Here is a 20,382-nt window from a genome sequence, read left to right as displayed (position 1 = left end):
GCTGCTTCTCTGGATAAGGTCCCACATTCTATTTGTGTGTTCCTCTCTTGATGGTCCTAGGGTCCTCTGTTTCTGGACTGTAAGATTAACCACTCCCCTGTTTTTGTTACAAAACTTCTACCTTTACAATTGTGACAGTCGTGATTAGTCATAACAGTTATTCATTGTTGAATCTTACGAATCTTATCCCCATCTCCTTTCACCAGACCCCCAACCCAAACTTCTTAAGTCCTGCACGGAGCATATTGATTCATTTGGCCCGAAAGTCCCAGAGTAGAAACAACATCAGGGTTTTATGCTGGGTTGCATGCACGCTCCATCTCTCTGCTTCAACCTGTTAACTGGGTCCTTCCCACTGAATGCAGGCTCCCCTGACTGGCCATCATCATTAGAGCATGTGCTTGCCCTACCCCCTGCCATGTCTAAGACTAGGTCCTGTGACTGTGCCATCCCCATGTTCGATTGGACAGTGTTCTCTGATGATCCAAAGGGTTTTCATTGGCCGAGTTTTGGAAGTAGATCACCAGGCCTTTTTTTCCTAGTTCTTCTTAGTCTGGAAGCTCTACTGAGTTCTGTTCAGTGACATAGCTCTACTCACAGATGGTTAGTGACTGCAAATTGGACAAAAATTGAACCTGGGCCTCCCATATAGAAAGTGAGAATTCTACCATTTTAATCATCAATGCCTCATTCTGATAGTTTCCCAAAAACACTGGGGAGGCAGCTAGGAAGGTGATGGGCAGCCCCAGTTGATGAGTACTAACCAGACTTTTGTTTGTTTTATACATTCAATAAGTATGAGTTCCACATGTGTCAGGCTTTGGAGATACCGAAGTCCTGCCTTCATGGAGTTTTATGCTCTATTGGGAACACAAAAAATGATAAACCTTTTGGCAAAGAAACAATTCAGGTAACATTCAGTGTGACTGAGAAAAATATAGCAGGCTAAGAAGATAGAGTCCCTAGGTGGTGCTAATAATTAAGTGCTCAACTTAAAGGTTGGTAGTTCAAAAGCTACTCAGGGGAAGACAGGCCTGGTGACCTGCTTCTGAAAAGTCACAGCCTTGAAGACCCTGTGGAGCCATTCTGCTCTGCACACATGGAGTTGTCATGAGTCAGGACTGACTTGACAGCAACTAGCAACAAGAAGGCAGGAAGGGTCAGGCTGGGGACGTTTTTAGACAGAGTGGTCTCTAAGGAGCTGACAGTTAAGCTACAAGCCAAAATACATGACCCAGACCAAGATCAGGGGCATGAGGCTTTTGGGCAGAAGGAGCAGCAGGCATCGAGATCCTGGGACAAGCCCCGGTCCTGTGCAGTGGGCAGCAGTGAGGAGAGGAGGCCAGTGTGGCTGGTGTGGGATGCATGGGACAAGAGAGAAGTCAGCCGGGATTATGGTCCCCTAAGTGTGATGGGGCCATTGGAGGATGTTGAGCAGGAAGGGGGCTGGTGGACTAGACCCCACTCACCATCATCTCACTGAACCTTGAGGTAAATCTACCATCTCTGAGGTTATTCAGAGGCAAAGAAGAGAACTTTTTAGAAGCAGCAGATGAAAAGCAGGTGTGGTGATATATTTTTTTCTTAATAGCTGTACTGAAGATATCATTCACTTCCTACATTTAAAGTGTACAATTCAATTGCATTTAGATACTCACAGAGCTGTGCAGCATCACACAGTTTTAGAGCATTTTGCTAATTTTTTTCTTTGGCTTTAAAGAATGGAAATGTATTTTCTCACAGTTCTGGAGGCTAAAAGTTCAAACCAGGGCTTCAGCTGAGAAGACACCTTCTGTGAGCCTGTCTCTCCGTTTCTGGTGTCTGCAGGCAAGCTGTGGCGTTCCTTGGATTATAGAGCGCGTCTGTCTTCTCCTGTGTGTGTCTCTATGTCTATTTTGATTTTTTCTTTCTTACACTTTTTATTGTGAATTGAGTGGAGGTTTACATGGCAGACTATCAGTTTTACATTCTGTTTTTAAAATCACTTTTACACTCTGCTTTACACTAATGGTTGCAATCCCTTCCATGTACCAACGGTTAATGGTATTTATTTCTATTCACTTTAACTATTGCATTCCTCCCTGCCTCCTGCTACCTTTATCTTTCCTCTGCTAACCTGCCTCTTGTATATTGCCTGCCCTGTCACCCATGGTAACATTTAACACATGTCTACTACCCTCTAGCCCATGAATAATTTTCCCTCCACCTATACTCTACAACTATGATAGATGGATAATTTTAGGACGTTTTCATCACAGCAACCAGAAAGAAACCTGTACCCTTTAGCTATCACTTTCCCAAATGTCCTCATAGCCCTAGGCAACCAGTAATTCACTCTCAGTCTCCATGGATTTGGACATTTTTTCTGGACTTTTCACATCAATGGAATTGCATAATCTTTTTGTGTCTGGCTCCTGTCACTCAGCAGTAACTTCAAGGCTTGTCCATGTCATAGCATGTGTCAGTCTTCGTTGCTTCTTATGGTTGAATAGTATTCATTGTATGGAAAGACCACAGTTTGTGTAATCCAGTCATCCAAAACCAAACAAGTTGCTGTCAAGACTCTGCCACATGGCGCTCCCACGTATATAATAGCAGGACTGTGCTCTTTAGAGTTTTCAATGACTGATTTTTCACAAGCATATGCCCAGGGCTTTGTTTCAAGGTGCCCCTGGATGAAACTATACCTCCAACTTTTTGGTTAGCAGCCAAGCTTGTTAACCGTTTGCACCACTCAGGGACTCCCATCCATATATCAATTGATGGGTATTTGGACTGTTTCCACTTTTCAGCTATTATGAATAGTGCTGTTATGAACACTGGTGTACAATACTGGTTGTGTGGCTGGGTGCTTTTACATCTCTTGGGAATCTATTTAGGAATGGAATTGCTGGGTCATGGTGTGGCGCTATAGGATAGGATAAGCATTGGACCACAAGGTTGGTTTGAACTGCAAGGTTGGCTGTTCAAACTCACCAGCTGCTCCTCAGAAACCCTATACAGGGTCTCTATGAGTTGGAACTTACTTGGCGGCACTTAACAACAAAAATGATAATTCTATGTTTAACTTTTTGAGACACTGCCAAACTGTGTGCCAAAGCAGGCACATCATCATATATGATGGCATTGTTTTAATTAATACACTTAATAGTAGGATTTAGAAAGTGCTGTAAAGATGAGATAGAAAGTGGCCTTCTGGAGCTGAGGTGGGCCTCCCAGCAGGGGTCAGAGAGTTGGGAGGAGGTTGGCTGTGAAGCATGAGAAAGGATTGGTGCAAACTGACACATCGGGGCAGAAGACCCAGTCAAAACTGAGCTGTGCACAGGGACCCTTCTGAGTGGGGGGCCACCTGATGTTCTGCCTATGCTCACCTCCCTAAGCCATGTACCCATATGGTTATGTGCATATGAAAGGGAAAGCTGTACAAAGGTGCCATGCAGAGTGACTAGCCATGGTCTGTTGGTTACCCTTGGGCAAGACCTCTCAAGGCTGGCCTTGATGCAGCCTCATTCAGCTGTGGAGGCAGCCCCTGGTCTGAGGGATGATGAAATGGCATGGCTGTGCTTGGCCTCTGTGTTTCTGACTCCACACCTGAAGGCCGCAGGTGTCAGAAGGGCAGGATCAGGCCAAGATGTAGGCTGAGTTGCTTTCCCTTGTATTGAGGGGAGAGGGGGTGAACCTCTTTGACCAGTGCCTCTGTCGCCCCAGCCCCAGGCCATTTACTGCAAGGATGTGCTGGACATCGAGCAGTTCTCTACGGTTAAGGGTGTGGAGCTGGAGCCTACTGACCAAGACTTCTACCAGAAGTTTGCCACGGGCAGTGTGCCCATCCCCTGGCAGAATGAGGTGGGGCCTGTCCAACTGGTTGGTGGGCTGGGCTCCCAAGGGGCAGATCTGGGGCAGCCTTCCCACCTAGCCTGTTCCTCAGCAGATGGTGGAAACCGAGTGCTTTCAGGAGCTAAATGTCTTTGGGCTGGATGGCACAGTGCCCCCTGACCTGGACTGGAAGGGCCAGCCACCTGCACCCCCCAAGAAGGGCCTGCTACAGAGACTCTTCAGCCGCCAGGTAACCCAGCAGCCTGGCTCCAAGGGACAGTGGGTGGAAGGCAGAGCTGGTGCCCACATGTGCTGGGCTGGGGCCTCCTCCAGCTGTGCCCATGGTACTCAGGGACTGCTGCCTCACTACTGTCTTGCCCTTGCCCTTGGCTGGGCTCACGGCCTCTTTTCTCTTTCCAGAGGTGAGCAGTGTGGGCTCCCCATAGGTTGGCCTTGCTGCTCGGCCTTGGGGATCCACGGGCAGCCCTTCCATGGCAGAGGCGAGATGTGGGTGAAAGAAGTCTGGTGCCCACTCCCCCTCCCCTCCCACTCTGTTCCCCATATCCTGGCACCTTGAAGCTGCTAGCCTTGCTTCGCTGCTCTTTCCCCTCTGCCCTGCCTTTACCACCCCAGGGGAATGGTGCTGGACAGAGCCCTTGCCTAGGTGGAGCCTGGGACCCACCTAGTGACCTTCCTGCTGTCTGCTGCCCAGCCATGTTGGCTGGAGCTGTGACCCCACCTGGCAGGACCAGGGCCTCTGGTGTCTCTGGTGACTAATAGCCCTTTGCTCTGCCTCTCTCCCCGTGTCTCCCTGCCCCTTTAGGATTGCTGCGGGAACTGCAGTGACAGTGAGGAAGAGCTCCCCACCCGCCTTGAGTTCCCCACCCACCTCTAGCTCCCAGCCTGAGGCCCCCATCAGCAGTTGGCGGTAGCAGCTACTCTGAGTGCTGTTTACAGTTTTGCACAGTGGTCTTCCCCATTGTCTGCTCGAGTTGTGGCTGGGGGAACACAGCCTGAGCTGTCCCCCAGTGCCCTCTACCTGCCCCTCAGCTCCTGGCCCAGCTGAGTCTGGAGAGGCTGAGTTGTCCTGGGACAAAGGTGCGTCCCTTCAGCTCTTCTCTGGGGAGCTCGGGGCTTTCTGTATTTATGTATTTGTACGAATGTATATAGCAACCAGAGCGTTCTTAAGAACCAACCTGGGCCTGGCGCCCCAGCCTCAGTTCCCCGGTGCAGCCAGCCCTGGCTTGGAGAGCCGAGGGTTGGCGGAGGGAGCCACTGCCAAACTCAAGGCTCCTCATGCCCAGTTCAAGCTGGGCCAGATGGAGGCTGGGCCGAGTCAGGCCCCTATGCCCCCAGCACTGTGCTTGCCACCGAAGGCCTCCAAGTGAGAATTGTGCCTGCCACTGCTGCCCTGGGCACAGCCACCCCAATTGGGGGCCCACTGCTGTCCCTTCTCCAAGCTTATCAGAGCTGGATCCAGGGCTCTACTCTGCTTGGCCTTTGCCAAAGTGTGGCTAGAGATTGGGCTGACCCTGGGACCCTCAGCCACTGCCCAGGCTGTCCCTGATGGGTCTGCCTCTGTCTTCCGGCTCCCAGGGTACATCCTCCCTCCCTTATGCTGGGCCCTGCCCTGAAGATACTTCTTTCAGAAACGCCCCAGCCCAGGCCAACCCTCAAACATTCCGCCTCCCCTCGTAACAATAGACACATGCCCAGCAATAATCCGCCCTTCCTGTGTGTGCCTGTGGAGTGTATGTGTGTATGCGTGTGTGTGTGTCTGTGTGTCCATGTATGTGAGTGAGAAGAGGGTAGGGTGAGGCTGTCTGCCTGCTCCCCAGGCCCCAGCCCAGGCCCGTCCCGGACTGTGATGGCCATCCTAGTCCCAGTACTAGGGTCACATGAGATTACAGGGCCCTGGTTTTTCCATATTTAAAGCCAATTTTTATTACTCATTTTGTCCAATGTAAGCTGCCACGTGTCTCTGTGAATACAGTCCGAGCACAAACCTGGCCCATGGCCCTGCTTGCCTCTTTCTTGCTCGGATGCTCCGATAGTGTTCCTGCTTGCCTGGCTCTGCTGGAAGTGGGCCTGGTAGAGTTACCATTCCAGAAAGACCCAGGACTCCCAGACTTGATCTTAGGGTGGGCTTTCCAGCACCTAGGCCACAGTGGACATCATCAGTGGGACAAGGCCTGTGGGAAGAAGCCTTAGGTACCCACTGAGATGTGGATCTGTTGCTGCCTAGGCTATCAAGGCGGGCCCAGCTGGTAGCTTCTCTCAAGATCAAGGTGGCCTAGCTACTTCCATTGTGGACCTGGAGTGGTCTAGGGCTATTTCTACCTATCCAACCACCACTTGTGTGTAGTTTGCCGTCCTGTGGTAACTTGTGTGTTGCTGTGATTCTGTAATCTATGCCACCAGTATTTTAAATACCAGCAGGGGCACCCATGGTGGATAGGTTTCAGATGAGCTTCCAGACTAAGACAAACTATACTTCTGAATATTTAGTCACTGAAAGCCTTATGAATAGCAGTGAAATGCTGTCAGATAGCACTAGAATATTGAATATTGAAACATGATGAAGAGCACAAGAATATTGTATGGACTGACACAGTGGCAGCAACAAAGGACTCGAGCAATGATTGTGAGGTTGGCACAGGACTGGACAGTGGTTCATTCTGTTGTACATAAGGTCTCTATGAGTTGGTACTGATTCAACGACACTTAACAACAAAGTCTGTCTCTCTAGCAACCAGGTCTATCTTACATTAGATCCATCCCTCTGTTTTGCCCTGAAAGCATGAAATATGGGTGGGCAAAGACATAAGACACTGGTGGCATTGGGAAGAAAGCTGTGGCAGGGGTGGGTGGGGACTAGTGATCTGAGTGTCAGGGAGACTTCTCTGAAGATAGCAGTTGAATCAGGCCTTGAAGGAAACATTTGCCTGGGGACCAGAGGGAGATTGGGGAGAACATTCTAGGCAAGGGAACCACCTGTGCAAAGAGTTGCAGGTGAGAGTTTGTCTTCCTGAAGTCTGTCCCAGACCTCACAGAGCCATCACTGCTCTGTAGCCTCCTAGTGTCACCAGCTCCACCATAGGGCTGCTTCCTTGTCCTTGGACTGGGCATCCAGTGCCACAGAAGTCACCTTACTTTGCAGTTAGATGATTCTGGGTTCAGAGTCCCTTTTTAAGTGAGGCTTTGCATGAGCCCCTTCCCTTCCTTTGTCTTGTTAAGTGCTGTTGAGTTGATTCCGACCCATAGTGACCCTATGTAGGGTTTCCAAGGAAAAGCTGATGAGCTTGAACCGCCAACCTTGTAGTTCAAATGGCTTTGCAGTCTGATGCATTAACCCACAGAGCCACACCAGGACTCCTTCCCTTGTCTAGAAAAGGGTATAATAGCTGCTTCCTCATGCAGTGGCTATGAGGATCTACTGAAGCTACTGGGCACCAAGATAACCTGCTATCTCAAGGACAGCCAGAAGGTCCCAAACCTGAACTTGTGCCTGCCCAATCCTTGAAGTGGTTACTGTTCTTCCATCAACAGAGGGAAATGGTAGAAGAGGGCTTGGCCCAAGGTTTTCCATCTAGTGAGTGGTCTATGCAGGGTGGAAAAGCTAGATCCTGCCCATGGGTGTGAGGTTGGAGCCTAAGGTGTATTGATTTGCCTCTGTCATCGGCTTTACTTTGGGAGATGATGGTTAGGTAGGTAGCAGTGTGCAGAGGACAGTGCCCATCCCTAGTCTGATGTGTGAATGTGAGTGGGTGTCAGGTGGATATCGGGTTCCCTGAGGCACTCTACCAACAGGTTTGTCCCAGACCTTACCAAGCTCCCCTTGGGCAAGAGAAGCTTGCAGGGAACTTGGCTAGGATTCAGTTTACCACAGATCTCTTGGTACAGTGGATCTTTGATATAGGAAACTCCCAGAAGACATCTCTCAGTGAGCCTTGCCTAAGCTCATCTTACGTACCTAACTGGTGAGAGCTGGAGAACCAGATAGATGAAGCCCTCCCACTTTGGAGTTCATTTTGGTAAGGAAGCAGACATGGGAACAGTGGGGTCCAGTGTGATCACACTGGCAGAGATGATCCTAGGACTGGCAGAACCTGGACTGCCATGGGTGTCAAGGTTTTGATATTCTCCAGGTCACAGAAGCAAACGTGCCTAGAAAGAAGAGACAGAGGGTTGAAGCCCTTTAATGGTTTAGAGTAGCTGAACGTGAGTTGGGGTAGAACAGAGAAGGGAGCAGCTAGAGCTGGAACAGCGAGGTCTGGCCACTTAGAACTTTGAAAGTTATGTCAAAAGACAGGGGACCTCATCTGGAAGGCAGGAAAGACTTGAAGGGTTTGAACTGGTTGTGTCAGGGTATCTGCTTAGTATCTACAAAATCCCATTTCCTTTGGGAACCCTCCACACTCAGTCCATTTGGTTTAGATGGGGGCTAGGCCTGTGCCTCACAAATATAAACCACACACAGCTGGGTAGAGTGTGATTCAGGTTGGACCATCAGGGACTTTGGTTGCAAGTAACAGAACTGCCCTCTAACAAACTTGGAAATAACAGAAGGATATGGGCAGGCCTCACAGGCTGATTCCATCTTCACCACATCACAACCACAAGAAGCCAGATGCTACTGAGCCCCAATCTAAATCTAGAGTCCAAATGGCTAGGCTGGAAACATGCCCACTGTGGACTGTGAGGAGCAGACATGGGTTCACAGGCCCACCAAGATGGATGGCATCCATGGGGTGCAGGGAGTCCCCTGATGAAATCCTGGTGCTAGCACCTGAGGAAAGGAGGATCTTGGATGGCTGAACACATATTCCCTCCCCAAGACATGGCTGCCTGGATTGGTTCACTGATGGGACACTCAAGTCAAAAAAAGTGGAGTGTGTGTTTTACTAAAGCTATTGGGAAAGAATTGGGGTTCGCTTTGCTCTGGGCATCAATGGGAGAATATAAGGCTGGAGGTTTGGAGTCATTCTGGCCACCACTTGGAGAGAACATTCCTGAGAAGGATGCAAACACACACAAAGCAGAGTAAGGAAGAAATAGATGCATGCTTGAACACCTTGGAGCTAGGACCAAAGCTAAACTCTACCCCTGAACTTTCCAGTTCCATAAGCCAATCATTCCCCTTTGGGCTCAAGCCTATTTGATTTGGGATTCTGTCATTTGCATCTCAGTATGTCCCAGCTGATATGGTAGTGAAGGGACATTGTAGGAGGGACCAGGAGGAAAACCATGTGTTCTTCTATTGGGGCCACATTGGGCACCTGTCTGCCCATGGAATGCACAGCACCTTACAAGATGTGACCCAGACCTCGGACGCGTGTGCTTTCCAGGTCAAGCTGTGTGTGTCAGGGTTTTCTTCCCCAGTTGCTTGGCTGTGCATGTGGTGTGCACAACCGATTGTGTGCACCACGTCTACCCACGAGTGCCTGGCTGCATAGTCTGTTGCCAGGAGCTACGTGGCGTGTGCATCACCCGTGAGGGGTGCCCTCGGTGGCGAGATCCCCGCTCCCAATGTGTGTCGTGTCTCGACACGGCAGGTGGGTACAATGGTCCTCCCCCTCCCAGGCAGTCTTCTTGGTGGTAGGGTGGGGGGCCCTCTGTCGGCTGCCTTGCGCTCGCGCGCGCGCACGTTGGGTTCAGTACGCACAGTGTACGCGCCCGTGCGCGCGCACCGCGGCTCCAGCCCAGTGCTCAGAGCCGCTTTCGCTGCCACCTTCTGATACCCGGGGCCGCCACCACGTCCCCGAGGCTGGGGGCTTTACCCGCTGGTCCGGAGACGCTCGCCTTGAGCCCGGAGGAGGAGTTCGAGCAGGATGCCTGGGCCCGTGAGTAGCGCGGCGGTGGCTTCAGGGTCGGACGGGCGCGGAGCGCGAGTGGAAGACGGTCCTGGGACTGAGCCCCTCCCTGCGGGTGGCTCTGCACCTTGCTCCTGGGTTGTCTTCCCAGACCCCCGCCCCGGCATCGGCATCGGGGCAGACCCTCCCCCAGGCCATACTGGAGGGAGGGAGGGAGAGTGCCAGTGAGCTAGGGAGCCGGAATGGGGCGAGAGCCGCCACGGGTTCGCTTGGAAACGGTTGCCACAGCAACGGGGTTGCGCTCCCCGGCAACGCGGCTGCGGGGCGGCGACGCCCCCTCTTGCCCCTCCCCCACTCCACGCGGGGCCGCAGCTGGGGGGTGCAGGGAAAGAGGGAGAGCCGGGAACCTTTGGCCCCGGGTGGACAACCTTCGCCCTTTGAATCTGTATGGTTGTGCCTGCCTGAACAGCTCGTCGTGGGGCTGGGGGGGTGGGGTACAGAGGGGAGAAACGAGCGGCCCCCGTGGGCACGAGCTGACTCCCACGTGGCTGCAGTCTTCGCAGCAGGGCTCATGGGGTGGCTGCAAACGTGGGGGTGGCCCAGACCCTGGACCTCCCGCGGGTGGGGGTGGGGGTAAACGGGAGGCAGCGCAGAGATACTGGGTCCGGGGCTCTGCTACATAACCACCACCACTGCCACCGCACAGGGACTCCTCCCGCCAGCAAAAACGGCCTGTCCTGAGTTAGTCCCTCCAAGGCCGACGCTCCCTACCAAAGACAAGGCAAGAAGCTTGCAGCCCTCCTCCTCTTAGCCAGGGTATATGCCAAACCAAGGCATGGGCTGGCGTGGGACTCTGCTGAAGCAGTCCAAGACACCATTCCCCCGGGAGGGGTGGGAGCGGCGTGGGCCGGAGCCAAGGAAAGGACATTGCTGACCTAGGGAAGCCAAGTCCAGGCCAAATGGGAGCAAGCCGGGCCCATTGTCTGACTCACAAGCACTCCTTTCTTGTTTGAGCACAATGCCTGACTGAGCTGGTGTGACATGCAGGTTGACCAGCAGGGATGTCAGCCCCACATGGAGGTGCCGGTCCTCCAGGGGAGCTCCTTGGGAGGAGAACGGCCGCTGAGTCAGAGGAAATGACCTCTGGCTCCCCTCCCAACCTGCCATCCGCAGGCAGCATGCTGGGGAGAGAAATGGCCCTCCTGCCAGCTCTTCAGGGCCTGACTCAGCAGATGCCAGCTGCCTACAGGCCAGGGACCCACCATCCCAGCGGCCACAACCACCACTGGGTTTCCCTTCTCATCAAGGGAGGTATTCTGGGCCCCAGTGGTGACCAGTGTCTAGGGCATTTGAGGCCTTGGCATGAAATGCCCTTAGATGGGTGGTGCGCTAAGAAGTGGAGCCTGAGTCTTCCACAGGCAGGAGTGCATTTGGGATTATTCACAGGCTTCTTTCATCCTGCTTTGGGTGAGACCTGTGTTGAGTGCTTTGTATCCATAACCTCTTAACTGTCCAAACAATTCTATGAGGTAAGTTATCTCCATTTCAAAGGTGAAGACTCTGAGGCTCAGGCAAGAGAAGTGATATGCCCAAGGTCACACAATCAAGTAAGTTATAGAACTAGGTTTCCCAAAGTCTGGGTTTCTCTGCTTGCAAAGCCCCTCTCTGCCTGTCAGACAACATCTCTTTGTTACCCAAGTAGAAAAGAATGGTAGAGTCTTCTAGAAGAGCATTCTTAACCCTCCTGACATTCCTTTGGCAAGGAAATTTCTTGTGTCTTTCAGGCCCTGGTATACTTTTCCTTTTTCCAACAAAACCTGCCAGAATCTTGTTCCCTAGATCAGAGCGTGGGGAACATCCGGCCGGTGGGCCATATAAGCCTGTGAAATCATTTGGTCTGGCCTTGCCAAGGCAAACACAGGCAGGACTTGAAATTCAATCAATCTAGGAGATTTTTTCATAGCAACATAAATTTATATTAAGTGATGTTATAAATACCCAAATAGCCCTTGGCAGAAAAAAGGTTTCCACCCTGCCCTAGATGCTATATAGGACTGAGCTATTGCTGGCCTTGCTTCCATGTTCTCTCTCTGGGTGAGACTTCCTTCATCTTCTGGGCAGGTTACAAGGGTGGAGGGCCAGGTGGCCACAGCAGCTCCTAGGGTTCCTTGAGGCCCTAGTTGTGGGTTCGTGGGCTGTGTGGCCTGATGGGCTTGCAGTCCTAGCTGTGGAGGAAAGAGTTTGGCAAGGGTGGGTCCATGGAGTAGAGTGCTCAGTCTAGTGCAAGGACTGGAAACCCAAATGCCTCCATCACTGAGGGAGGGGGATGTAATGAGTGAGGATGGGCCTGGGCGCTACTCCAAATCAGTCTGTGATACCACATGAGGATGTGGACTTGGTGTGGCCAGATTGTCTAATGTTCAGCATGTCTAGATCGTCATGTAAAACCTGGTTTTCAAATGTTGGAAACTCATAAGAATATTCTTCAAAAATAGATTATGGACCAATACAAATACATAAAGAACTGTGTCCAGCCTGAAGGTTGTGAGTTCGAGATCTCTGGTTCCTGGTTAAGGGACAGGTCTTGCTAGATGACTCTCCGCCTCCCCCCCAGTGCTGAGTTCCCCATTTGAGCCTCAGAGAGCTGCTGTATGTCCCTTGCTGGAATTTGTCACAGCCTTCTCATTGTACTCCCCTTTGCATTGCCAGGCAAGTCTCATCATCTGACTGACTTGAAGACGCTACAGCTCAGGGATGGGAATAGCTAGGATAGGGGTACATAGCTCATTTAGGGCAGAAATAGGATTTGAACCTAGGATTTGCCCTTTAGTGCTCAGCACTGCGCCAGGTTACCCCTCTAAAGACGGTCTCATCACCTCTGTCTGTGGCCAAGTCTCTTGTTAAATGCGGTCAAGTCATTTCTGACCTATAGTGATCCAGTATAGGGTTTCAGGGGAGGGGCTGGTGAGCTTGAACTGCCGACCTCACAGTTCAAACTACTTCGATCGCATTAACCCACAGCATCAAGTATTCCCATGCCCAGATGAGGGGATGAAAGCTCGCTAAGCCATTTGTCTTAGGTCTCAATGGAGGGACCTGGCCTCTGAATATCTGCTCCCTGCTGCCCCAGTCCCCTGAAGGAGCCCTGGTAGTATAGTGTATTACAAACTGGGTTGCTAACCACAGGTTAGTAGTTTTAAAGTTCTAGTCCCTGTGAGGGAGAAAGATGTGGCTTTCTGCGCCCGTAAAGATTTATATCCTCAGAAACCCTACATAGGGTCTCTATGAGTCAGAACCAACCCTGTGGCACACAACCACCACCATCACTTCCCTAATCCCCTGAGGAGGGTCAATGCTGAGTACAGTGGACACTGGCCTAAGTCAAGCCTCTACCCCCAGCCCACTGGGACCCCCGTTTCTGTTGTCCCACTTGCAGTTTCTAAAGACCTGAGTCCCTGGCCTTAATGTCATGGCTGGGCCACAGAAATCACGCCCATACATGGGCTGCCAAGCCAGTGCTCTGAAAATGAGATGCTGGCAACCTCTGCACCTGGCTGGCTGTGGGAGAGTGACAAGCTCATCATCTCACTCATCTGTCTTGGGTTGGGAAGGGTGTGAAAATGTCACCAGGGCCTCTCTGGAATGCTGTTCCTTCCAGAACAGCAGGCTTTTCAGATGCCTGGGCTTCCCGACCACCTGACTGTGGGCCTGAGCTGACCCTTCACTGAGCCTTGGTCCTTGTGTGTAGAATGAGGCTGACAGCCACTCCCTAATTATTTTACTGTAAGAACAAATGTAAGGTACTAGTGGTGGGCCTGGCCTATGAAGGCTGTCAGTAGTTACCCTTCCCACACCCCATCCTCACTCAGTATACCCCACACTATCCTGGTCTGAGTCGCCCATCCCTTTCCTGAAGGACCAGCAGCTACAGCTTCCATTCCAGGCTTTCCCTTGTGGCCCAGAGCCCTGCTGCCTGGAATTTCCATAGTGTCTTAGTCATAGAGACGTATAGCTTTTCAGCTGGCTTATAGAGCACCCTTCAACGGCTGAGAGCTTAGCAATGGGTTCTCTCTCAGTGACATTTTGGTGAATGGCCCATAGTTCCCAATACACTGATACTTCCCAGGGATGAACTAGATGCAGACTTGGCTCTTTGAGGTACTCTTGTTTCATGGTTAAAAGACCAAGCAGGTAACTGGATACCTGCAGCCACCTTCAACAAGTGGGCTTGAATGATTGTGTTCTAGATGAGGCAGAGGCAGCCTTCTGACCTTGAACAGAGGCCGCTACCGAACATTCTTCTGCCATTGGGCTTCTCACCCAGCCTTGGGGCTGACTTGCCAAGAGGCTAAGGAGAGAGAGCTGGAGCAAGAGCAGCAAGGGCCAGGTTGCAGGCCACTGAAGAAAAAGCATGCTTGCTTGAGAATATTTGGCAGCCCAGAGAATGCTTGGCATGCTTTCTGCAAAGTGACAGGGTGCCCCAAGGTGAGACTCAAGAGGTCTTGGCAGGAGCTTACCCTGGAGGCTCTGATCTAGGTCAGTGGTTCTCATTGGTCTATGGTCCCTGGACCAGCAGCAGTAGCAGCATCTCCTGAAAACCAGCGAGAAATGCAAACTCTTGAGCCCCACCCCAGACCTCCTAAATCAGGAACCTTGGAAATGGACGTCAGCATTCTGTTGTAACAAATCCTCCATGTGATTCTGAGGATTGTTCAAGTTCAAGAGGCACTAATGTAACCCTGGAGTCCTGGTGTGGTGCTGTAGGATCAGCACTGAACCAAAACATCAGCTGTTTTCAAACACACCAGTTGCTCCTGGGAAGTCCTACACAGGATCGCTATGAGTTCAAACCCACCCGATGGCACTTAACAACAGTCTAACCCAAGGGAGCCCTAGTTGTGTCATAGGTTACGTGTTGAGCTAACTGCAAGGTTAGCAGTTTGAGTCCACCAGCTGCTCCTTGACACAAAGATGAGACTTTCTGTTCCCATAAAAATCTACAGACTTGGAAACCCTATAAAGGGTTGCTATGAGTCAGAACTGACTTGATGGCACACATTTACCACCAGTCTAACCCAAAAGTCCAGTGACTCTATAGGTTAACCACTGAACAGCTAACCACAAGGTCATCAGTTCAAGCCCACCAGCTGCTCTGCAGGAGACATAGAAGGCTTTCTGCTTCTGTGAATATTTACAGCCCCGTAAACCCTATCAGGGTCTCTGTGGCAGTAGGTAGTCTAACCCATGAGTAGCACTGTAGGATAAGCACTGGATTGCTGACAGTTCAAACCCACCAGCCGATCCATGAGAGAACAATGAGGCTCCTATAACTATTTACAAGCCTCAGAAACCCTATACAAGGTCTTAGTGAGTTGGAATTGACTCAATGATAATGGATTTGGGTTTTAGTTGAATATAACCCATGCTAAGGAGTTGGCGTGTCTCCTGAGCTCAGTGGGAAACTGCTGGAGGATTCAGGCAGGGGAAGGATGGAAGGAAACAGGCCATGTGGGAATGGGCAGCCTGGGCAGGAATATCAGATGAAACAGGTGGTGACTAGGACAGTGAGGGCAGTGGCAGAGGGGACTGAAGGCAGTGATGGTAAACACCAGGACTTGGTGGTTGGAATGACTAATGGGCTATTTACTGAGATAAAGGACCCATCATAGGTGTGAGGTTGAGATGCGTGAGGGTCATTTGTATAGAAGGTAATGTGATTGGTGCCAATGTCAGTGCTTGGCACATAGTAGGCACCAGACCCTATAATGAGATCTGCATGACCTCTGGAGTCATATAATCTCTTTGAGCCAAGTTTCCTCTTTTGTCAATCTGCTTTGTAGGAAGATGTTGAGGATTACTTGTATCCAGCCCTCAGGCTTTGAGTGCCTTGGGGACACACACTTCTCTGTGTCCTGCATTGGGAGCTGCCATCCGTAGAGATGATGTCTTCAGGGTACCTCCAAGTCCTTTACACAGATTAGCTTAATCTGTACTGTAAAAGTAGATGCAAACACTAGGGGGTTTACTTCATCCCTCATTGCTGGGTCCCCGTGAGTGCGTGGCCTGTGAACATGACAAAAGAGATACAGTCAAAAACACACCAGTGAATCAAGAGGGCATCGTAAAAAAAGGTCACAAAGTCCTCAAGAAGATAAGGAAAAAGAAACACAGAAAACAAGTAATAAATGGCAGACATACAGATGATTCCATCTGAAGGGCAGACTTAAGGGGCTGGGCAAATGGTATTTGCAGGTAACAGCCTGGAGGGGTGTGGGCAAGGGGAGTAACTGTGAACCTGAGGTTGCTGGGCATGGTGTGAATCTGCAAGGTTCCCAGACAAGACACAGAGTAAACGGGAACCATTTTTGGGGGTGGGGGTGGGGGGGTTATGAAATTTGGCCTGACTAGGTAAAGCATTTTGAATAGTCACTTGATGCTTCTCTATCTGTTGAACATTTATTATGGGTAAGATGAGAAGATGCTTAGCAACTCCTGGGGGATAGACATAGGGGAAGAGGCAGGACTCCCTACAGACTGGATGTAGTTCCAGCTGAAGTGGCCATGGTTAGCATCACATCCTGGCTTAAGGGTGATGGAGCCACATTGGGGTCACATAGCCCACTCAGTTGTGAGGCCTAAGCAAGAGACTTCCTCTTTCTGACCCATAGTTTCCACATCTATAAAACACAGCAAAGGACTCCTGCCTCCTGGGGGTGGGAAAAGATGGGGGAAGTGGTGGCAGTGGTAGTATCAGTGGATCTTAGATGTGGCTTGTTGTAGTCTGGCTTAATGCCCAGCCTACTGAGCTAGACATTCTCAAGGCTCAGTCCTTATCCTTTGTTCCATCTCTCCTTTACCTTGAAGTCCTTGCCACCCTTGAGCTATTTCACAGCAGCTAAGGGCTGGTAGCCAGGCACACAAAGGATTTGGCAGGAAGGAACAGGGACACTATGAGCTAGACAGTCTGCCCTGTGCCCTATTACCACCACAAGTGCCCACTTGTCAAGTAGGGAAAAGCCTTTTGATTCAGGCTTGTGGATTCAGACTCAGGCTCCAATCTTATTAGTTCCTCATCTTATTAGCTGTATGACCTAGGGCAAGAGATTTCGCTCTCTGAACCTGTTTCCTCATCTATTAAAGGGATCCCCCCAAGTGACCAGGAGCTGTTGGAAATCACATTAAGATTCTACTTGGAAAGCGTCTAGAACCAGGCCCAACACACATGAGATGGTCCTTCCTTGACAGATAGCTATTTCTAATTCAGCTAAATCCCATCATCTCCAAGCCTAGAAGTACCTTTTCTGACTTAGAACTGTTCCTGCCCTGCAAGCCAAAGAACCCTCCTAGTTAGTGCCAGCGTCCTCAGAGCATTCCTGAAAATTCCTGAGGGCTCAGGAAAAGGAGAACAACAGATTTAATTAACTCCTAGTGACTGGCAGCATCGTGTTTTTATCTGGGCTGCGTCGCCATGGCAGCCTCATGGTGGGGTTGTTGAGGGGGCGGGCAGAGCTATTGTTCCTGCCATTGTCTGTTCTGGAACGCAGGCCCAGGGGAAAGGGACTGGCACCAGCACCAAGTGGCACATGGCTGGAAGCAGCCATGGAGTCAGACAGGAGCCATCTGGGGAAAAGGAGAGGCAGCGTGTCCTGGCTTCTCTCCAGCTTCTTGACCAATCTGAAATGATTTAAATAGTCTTGAGCCTTCATCTTGGGACTCAGGCCCACTGTGGACCTCTGTGTGCCTTGAGCATCCTAAGCGGAGCATAGGAGGATTTGTGGAATTCTTCCTTGAAGCCCCAAAGTCCTTCAGGCAGCAGTTTCCTTACCATGCCAAGGCTGGTTTTGCCATTTGCCTTCTATACGACTAATTTCAAACCCACATTCTCATCTTGATGGCACACATCTACCACCAGTCTAACCCAAAAGTCCAGTGACTCTATAGATTAACCACTGGACAGCTAACCACAAGGTCATCAGTTCAAGCCCACCAGCTGCTCTGCAGGAGACAGAGAAGGCTTTCTGCTTCTTTGAATATTTACAGCCCCATAAACCCTATCAGGGTCACTGTGGCAGTAGGTAGTCTAACCCATGAGTAGCACTGTAGGATAAGCACTGGATTGCTGACCACAAGGTTAGCAGTTCAAACCCACCAGCCTGGAACTGGCGGGGAAAGCACGGCAAGGGAATGGAGTTGGAACTGCAATCTGAAAGACAGGGACGCTAGTAAAAAGAATGCGATACTAGGCAGACAAAGGCAGGGTCTGTGACACGCTGAAGCAGTTGAAATCCTGACATAAAGCTAAGAAAACCAGGAGGCTTGTGCGGGACAGGGTGGCGGTGGGTATAAGTTCAAAGAAGCTGTCGGCTGTTGAACTGTAGCTGAGGGCCTGGTGGGCTGCTTGTAGAGCTCTCGGAGGTAGGCCACCCTTTTCCTGCCCCGGACTTTTTGGTGCCTTAGGGGGTCTCTGAAACCCTTTCCAAGCTGGGGGCACCCTGTGCCGAGGCCACGCGGGTGGAGAATCTCCCGTGTGCGATCCGAGCCCGTCTGGCCTCACGCGCCCCCTGCTGGCAGCTCTCGTGTCCCCTCGACAATCGGCTCAGCGGAGGTGGCGGCCCAGTCTCAAATGGGGGAAACCCTACCAGGGAAGCCTCTTTAGAGTGATGTCAGCCTCCTCGGTGACATCACTGGGCCCACGGGGAGTGCGGGAGTTCCCGCAAGGAGGCTTCCCCGGGACTGCGCAGGGCGCGGGTGCGGGCAGGGAAGTCGCCGGGGGCCGCTGTGCGCCTTCATCGAATCCTGTGTCTACCCACAGGTCCCGCGCGGCCCTGGGTGAGGCAGTCCGCGTGCCCGCCGGCGCCATGGGAAGGAGCGGGCGCCGCTGCTGCCCCTCGCCGGCGCGCGCACGACTTGAGCCCGGCCACGGGCAGCCGCCGGCCACGGACCCCCAAATGACGTTGGCGGCATCTGGGAGCGTGGCACGGACCCGGGGCCACGCAGAGGAGCACAGTGTCCAGTGAAGCATCCGAAGACCCATCGCCCTAGCCGCCGCCATGGTTATGTCCCAGGGCACCTATACGTTCCTCACGTGCTTTGCCGGCTTCTGGCTAATTTGGGGGCTCATCGTTCTGCTCTGCTGCTTCTGCAGCTTTCTGCGCCGCCGCCTCAAACGGCGTCAGGAGGAGCGACTGCGTGAGCAGAACCTGCGCGCCCTAGAGCTGGAGCCCCTCGAGCTGGAGGGCAGCCTGGCCGGGAGTCCTCCGGGCCTGGCACCACCTCCACCACCGCACCGTGGCCGCCTGGAGGCGCCGGCACATGCACACCCACACGTGCACGTGCACTCGTTACTGCACCATGGACCCGGGCAGCCGCACGCCCACGCGCACCCACATCACCATGCGCTTCCGCACCCGCCGCCACCGCACCTCTCAGTGCCGCCGCGGCCCTGGAGCTACCCGCGCCAAAGTGAGTATGATCTCCAGTCTCCGCCAGGGGGCACTCCAGGCCATTTCGGTGGGTGGGTGGGGCTCGGCAGGGAGTAAGTTCTCAGGGTACCCGCGGTAATTCAGTCGCTTAGCCTCCCTCGCAACTCAGGAGGGAGGAGCGGGCTTCTTCTAGGTGGTCCTGGTCCCGGGGTTGGCGGCTGGCCAACGTGTCTGCGGGAGCCTTGGGAACGACTGGCCTCATTCCCCAACCGATTCCTATTCCGCAGCCGAATCCGACATGTCTAAGCCACCGTGCTACGAAGAGGCGGTGCTAATGGCCGAGCCGCCACCGCCCTACAGCGAGGTGCTCACAGACACTCGCGGCCTCTACCGAAAGATCGTTACTCCCTTTCTGAGCCGCCGCGACAGCGCGGAGAAACAGGAGCAGCCACCACCCAGTTACAAGCCTCTCTTCCTAGACCGGGGCTACACTTCAGCGCTGCACTTGCCCAGCGCTCCTCGGCCGGCGCCGCCCTGCCCTGCACTCTGCCTGCAGGCTGACCGCGGCCGCCGGGTATTCCCCAGCTGGACCGACTCGGAGCTCAGCAGCCGCGAGCCCCTGGAGCATGGAGCTTGGCGCCTGCCGGTCTCCATCCCCTTGTTCGGGAGGACTACAGCCGTTTAGCGGGGCGCCCGGCGTCCCAGCCCCACCCGCAGACTCCTGGCCCAACTGCGGGGCTTTTTAAATGCTTCCCTTGGACTGGGGTGGGGTGGGGTGGGTTGGGGTGGGGGGGCGGGATTTCTTACCCTGTTTGTTACATTTTGAGGATAATAAAGGTGTGTGATCTGCTTTGGTACAAGCGGAGGGGATGGCCACTGCTTGAACCCAAGGTTCAGCCAGAGGGCTAGTGGTTAGGTGTGCTGGGACCATGGGGGACAAGGGACATTAACAGGCATTCTGGATACAAACTAGATTGGGGGGGCACAAGAGCCAGATCTAATGGTCAGCCTTCTTAAGGACTAGGATGGTTCTTGGGAGACCTAGACCCTACATGAGCTCTCTAATTTTAAAGTTGTCGCTCCCTCTGCCCTTTAGTGTTGGGAGGAGCGGGGGTGGAGTTCGGACAGGCAGCCCATCTCATCAGCCTCTAGAGGCTCGGAGCAGCAGGCCCAAAGGGATCTGGATTTCTTTATTAACAGACATGAGCACGACCCGTTACAGAAGTTTGTGCTTTCCAAAAACAGTTACTGAAAGTGAAAAAGGAACCCAAGCAAAGAGGGAGGTGTAAGGGAGGGACCACCCAAGCCCCAGCCCCCTCCTCCCCATAGCC

At 52.4% G+C, this 20,382-nt stretch overlaps 2 protein-coding genes across 3 annotated transcripts in view; both read left to right on the top strand.

Moving 5' to 3' along the window:
* GRK6 (G protein-coupled receptor kinase 6) overlaps window positions 1-4,345 on the top strand; it is a 14,982-nt gene extending 10,637 nt beyond the window's left edge. The window contains exons 14-16 of the mRNA XM_006873454.1: window positions 3,709-3,846; window positions 3,932-4,066; window positions 4,237-4,345. Of these exons, the coding sequence (XP_006873516.1) occupies window positions 3,709-3,846; window positions 3,932-4,066; window positions 4,237-4,242 (279 nt within the window). The 3' untranslated portion in view covers window positions 4,243-4,345. The remainder of the gene's footprint in view (window positions 1-3,708; window positions 3,847-3,931; window positions 4,067-4,236) is intronic.
* A 5,171-nt stretch (window positions 4,346-9,516) lies between these two features.
* On the top strand, window positions 9,517-19,911 carry PRR7 (proline rich 7 (synaptic)). Of its 2 annotated transcripts, XM_006873453.1 has the most exons (4): window positions 9,517-9,659; window positions 18,442-18,943; window positions 18,995-19,091; window positions 19,339-19,908. In XM_006873453.1, exons 2-4 carry the CDS (start codon window positions 18,680-18,682, stop codon window positions 19,734-19,736), a joined length of 759 nt encoding a protein of 252 aa, XP_006873515.1. In that variant the 5' UTR covers window positions 9,517-9,659; window positions 18,442-18,679; the 3' UTR covers window positions 19,737-19,908. The 2 variants fall into 2 exon arrangements, with proteins under 2 accessions (XP_006873515.1, XP_006873514.1); XM_006873452.1 differs by lacking the exon at window positions 9,517-9,659 and having other exon boundaries at window positions 18,439-19,091; window positions 19,339-19,911.
* Window positions 19,912-20,382: the final 471 nt, after the last annotated feature.

The sequence above is a fragment of the Chrysochloris asiatica genome, unplaced genomic scaffold (genome assembly GCF_000296735.1).
Source record: "Chrysochloris asiatica unplaced genomic scaffold, ChrAsi1.0 scaffold00242, whole genome shotgun sequence".
NCBI lineage: Eukaryota > Metazoa > Chordata > Mammalia > Afrosoricida > Chrysochloridae > Chrysochloris > Chrysochloris asiatica.
The sequence above is the reverse complement of the archived record's forward strand: the minus strand, read 5'-3'. Positions and strand labels throughout refer to the sequence as shown.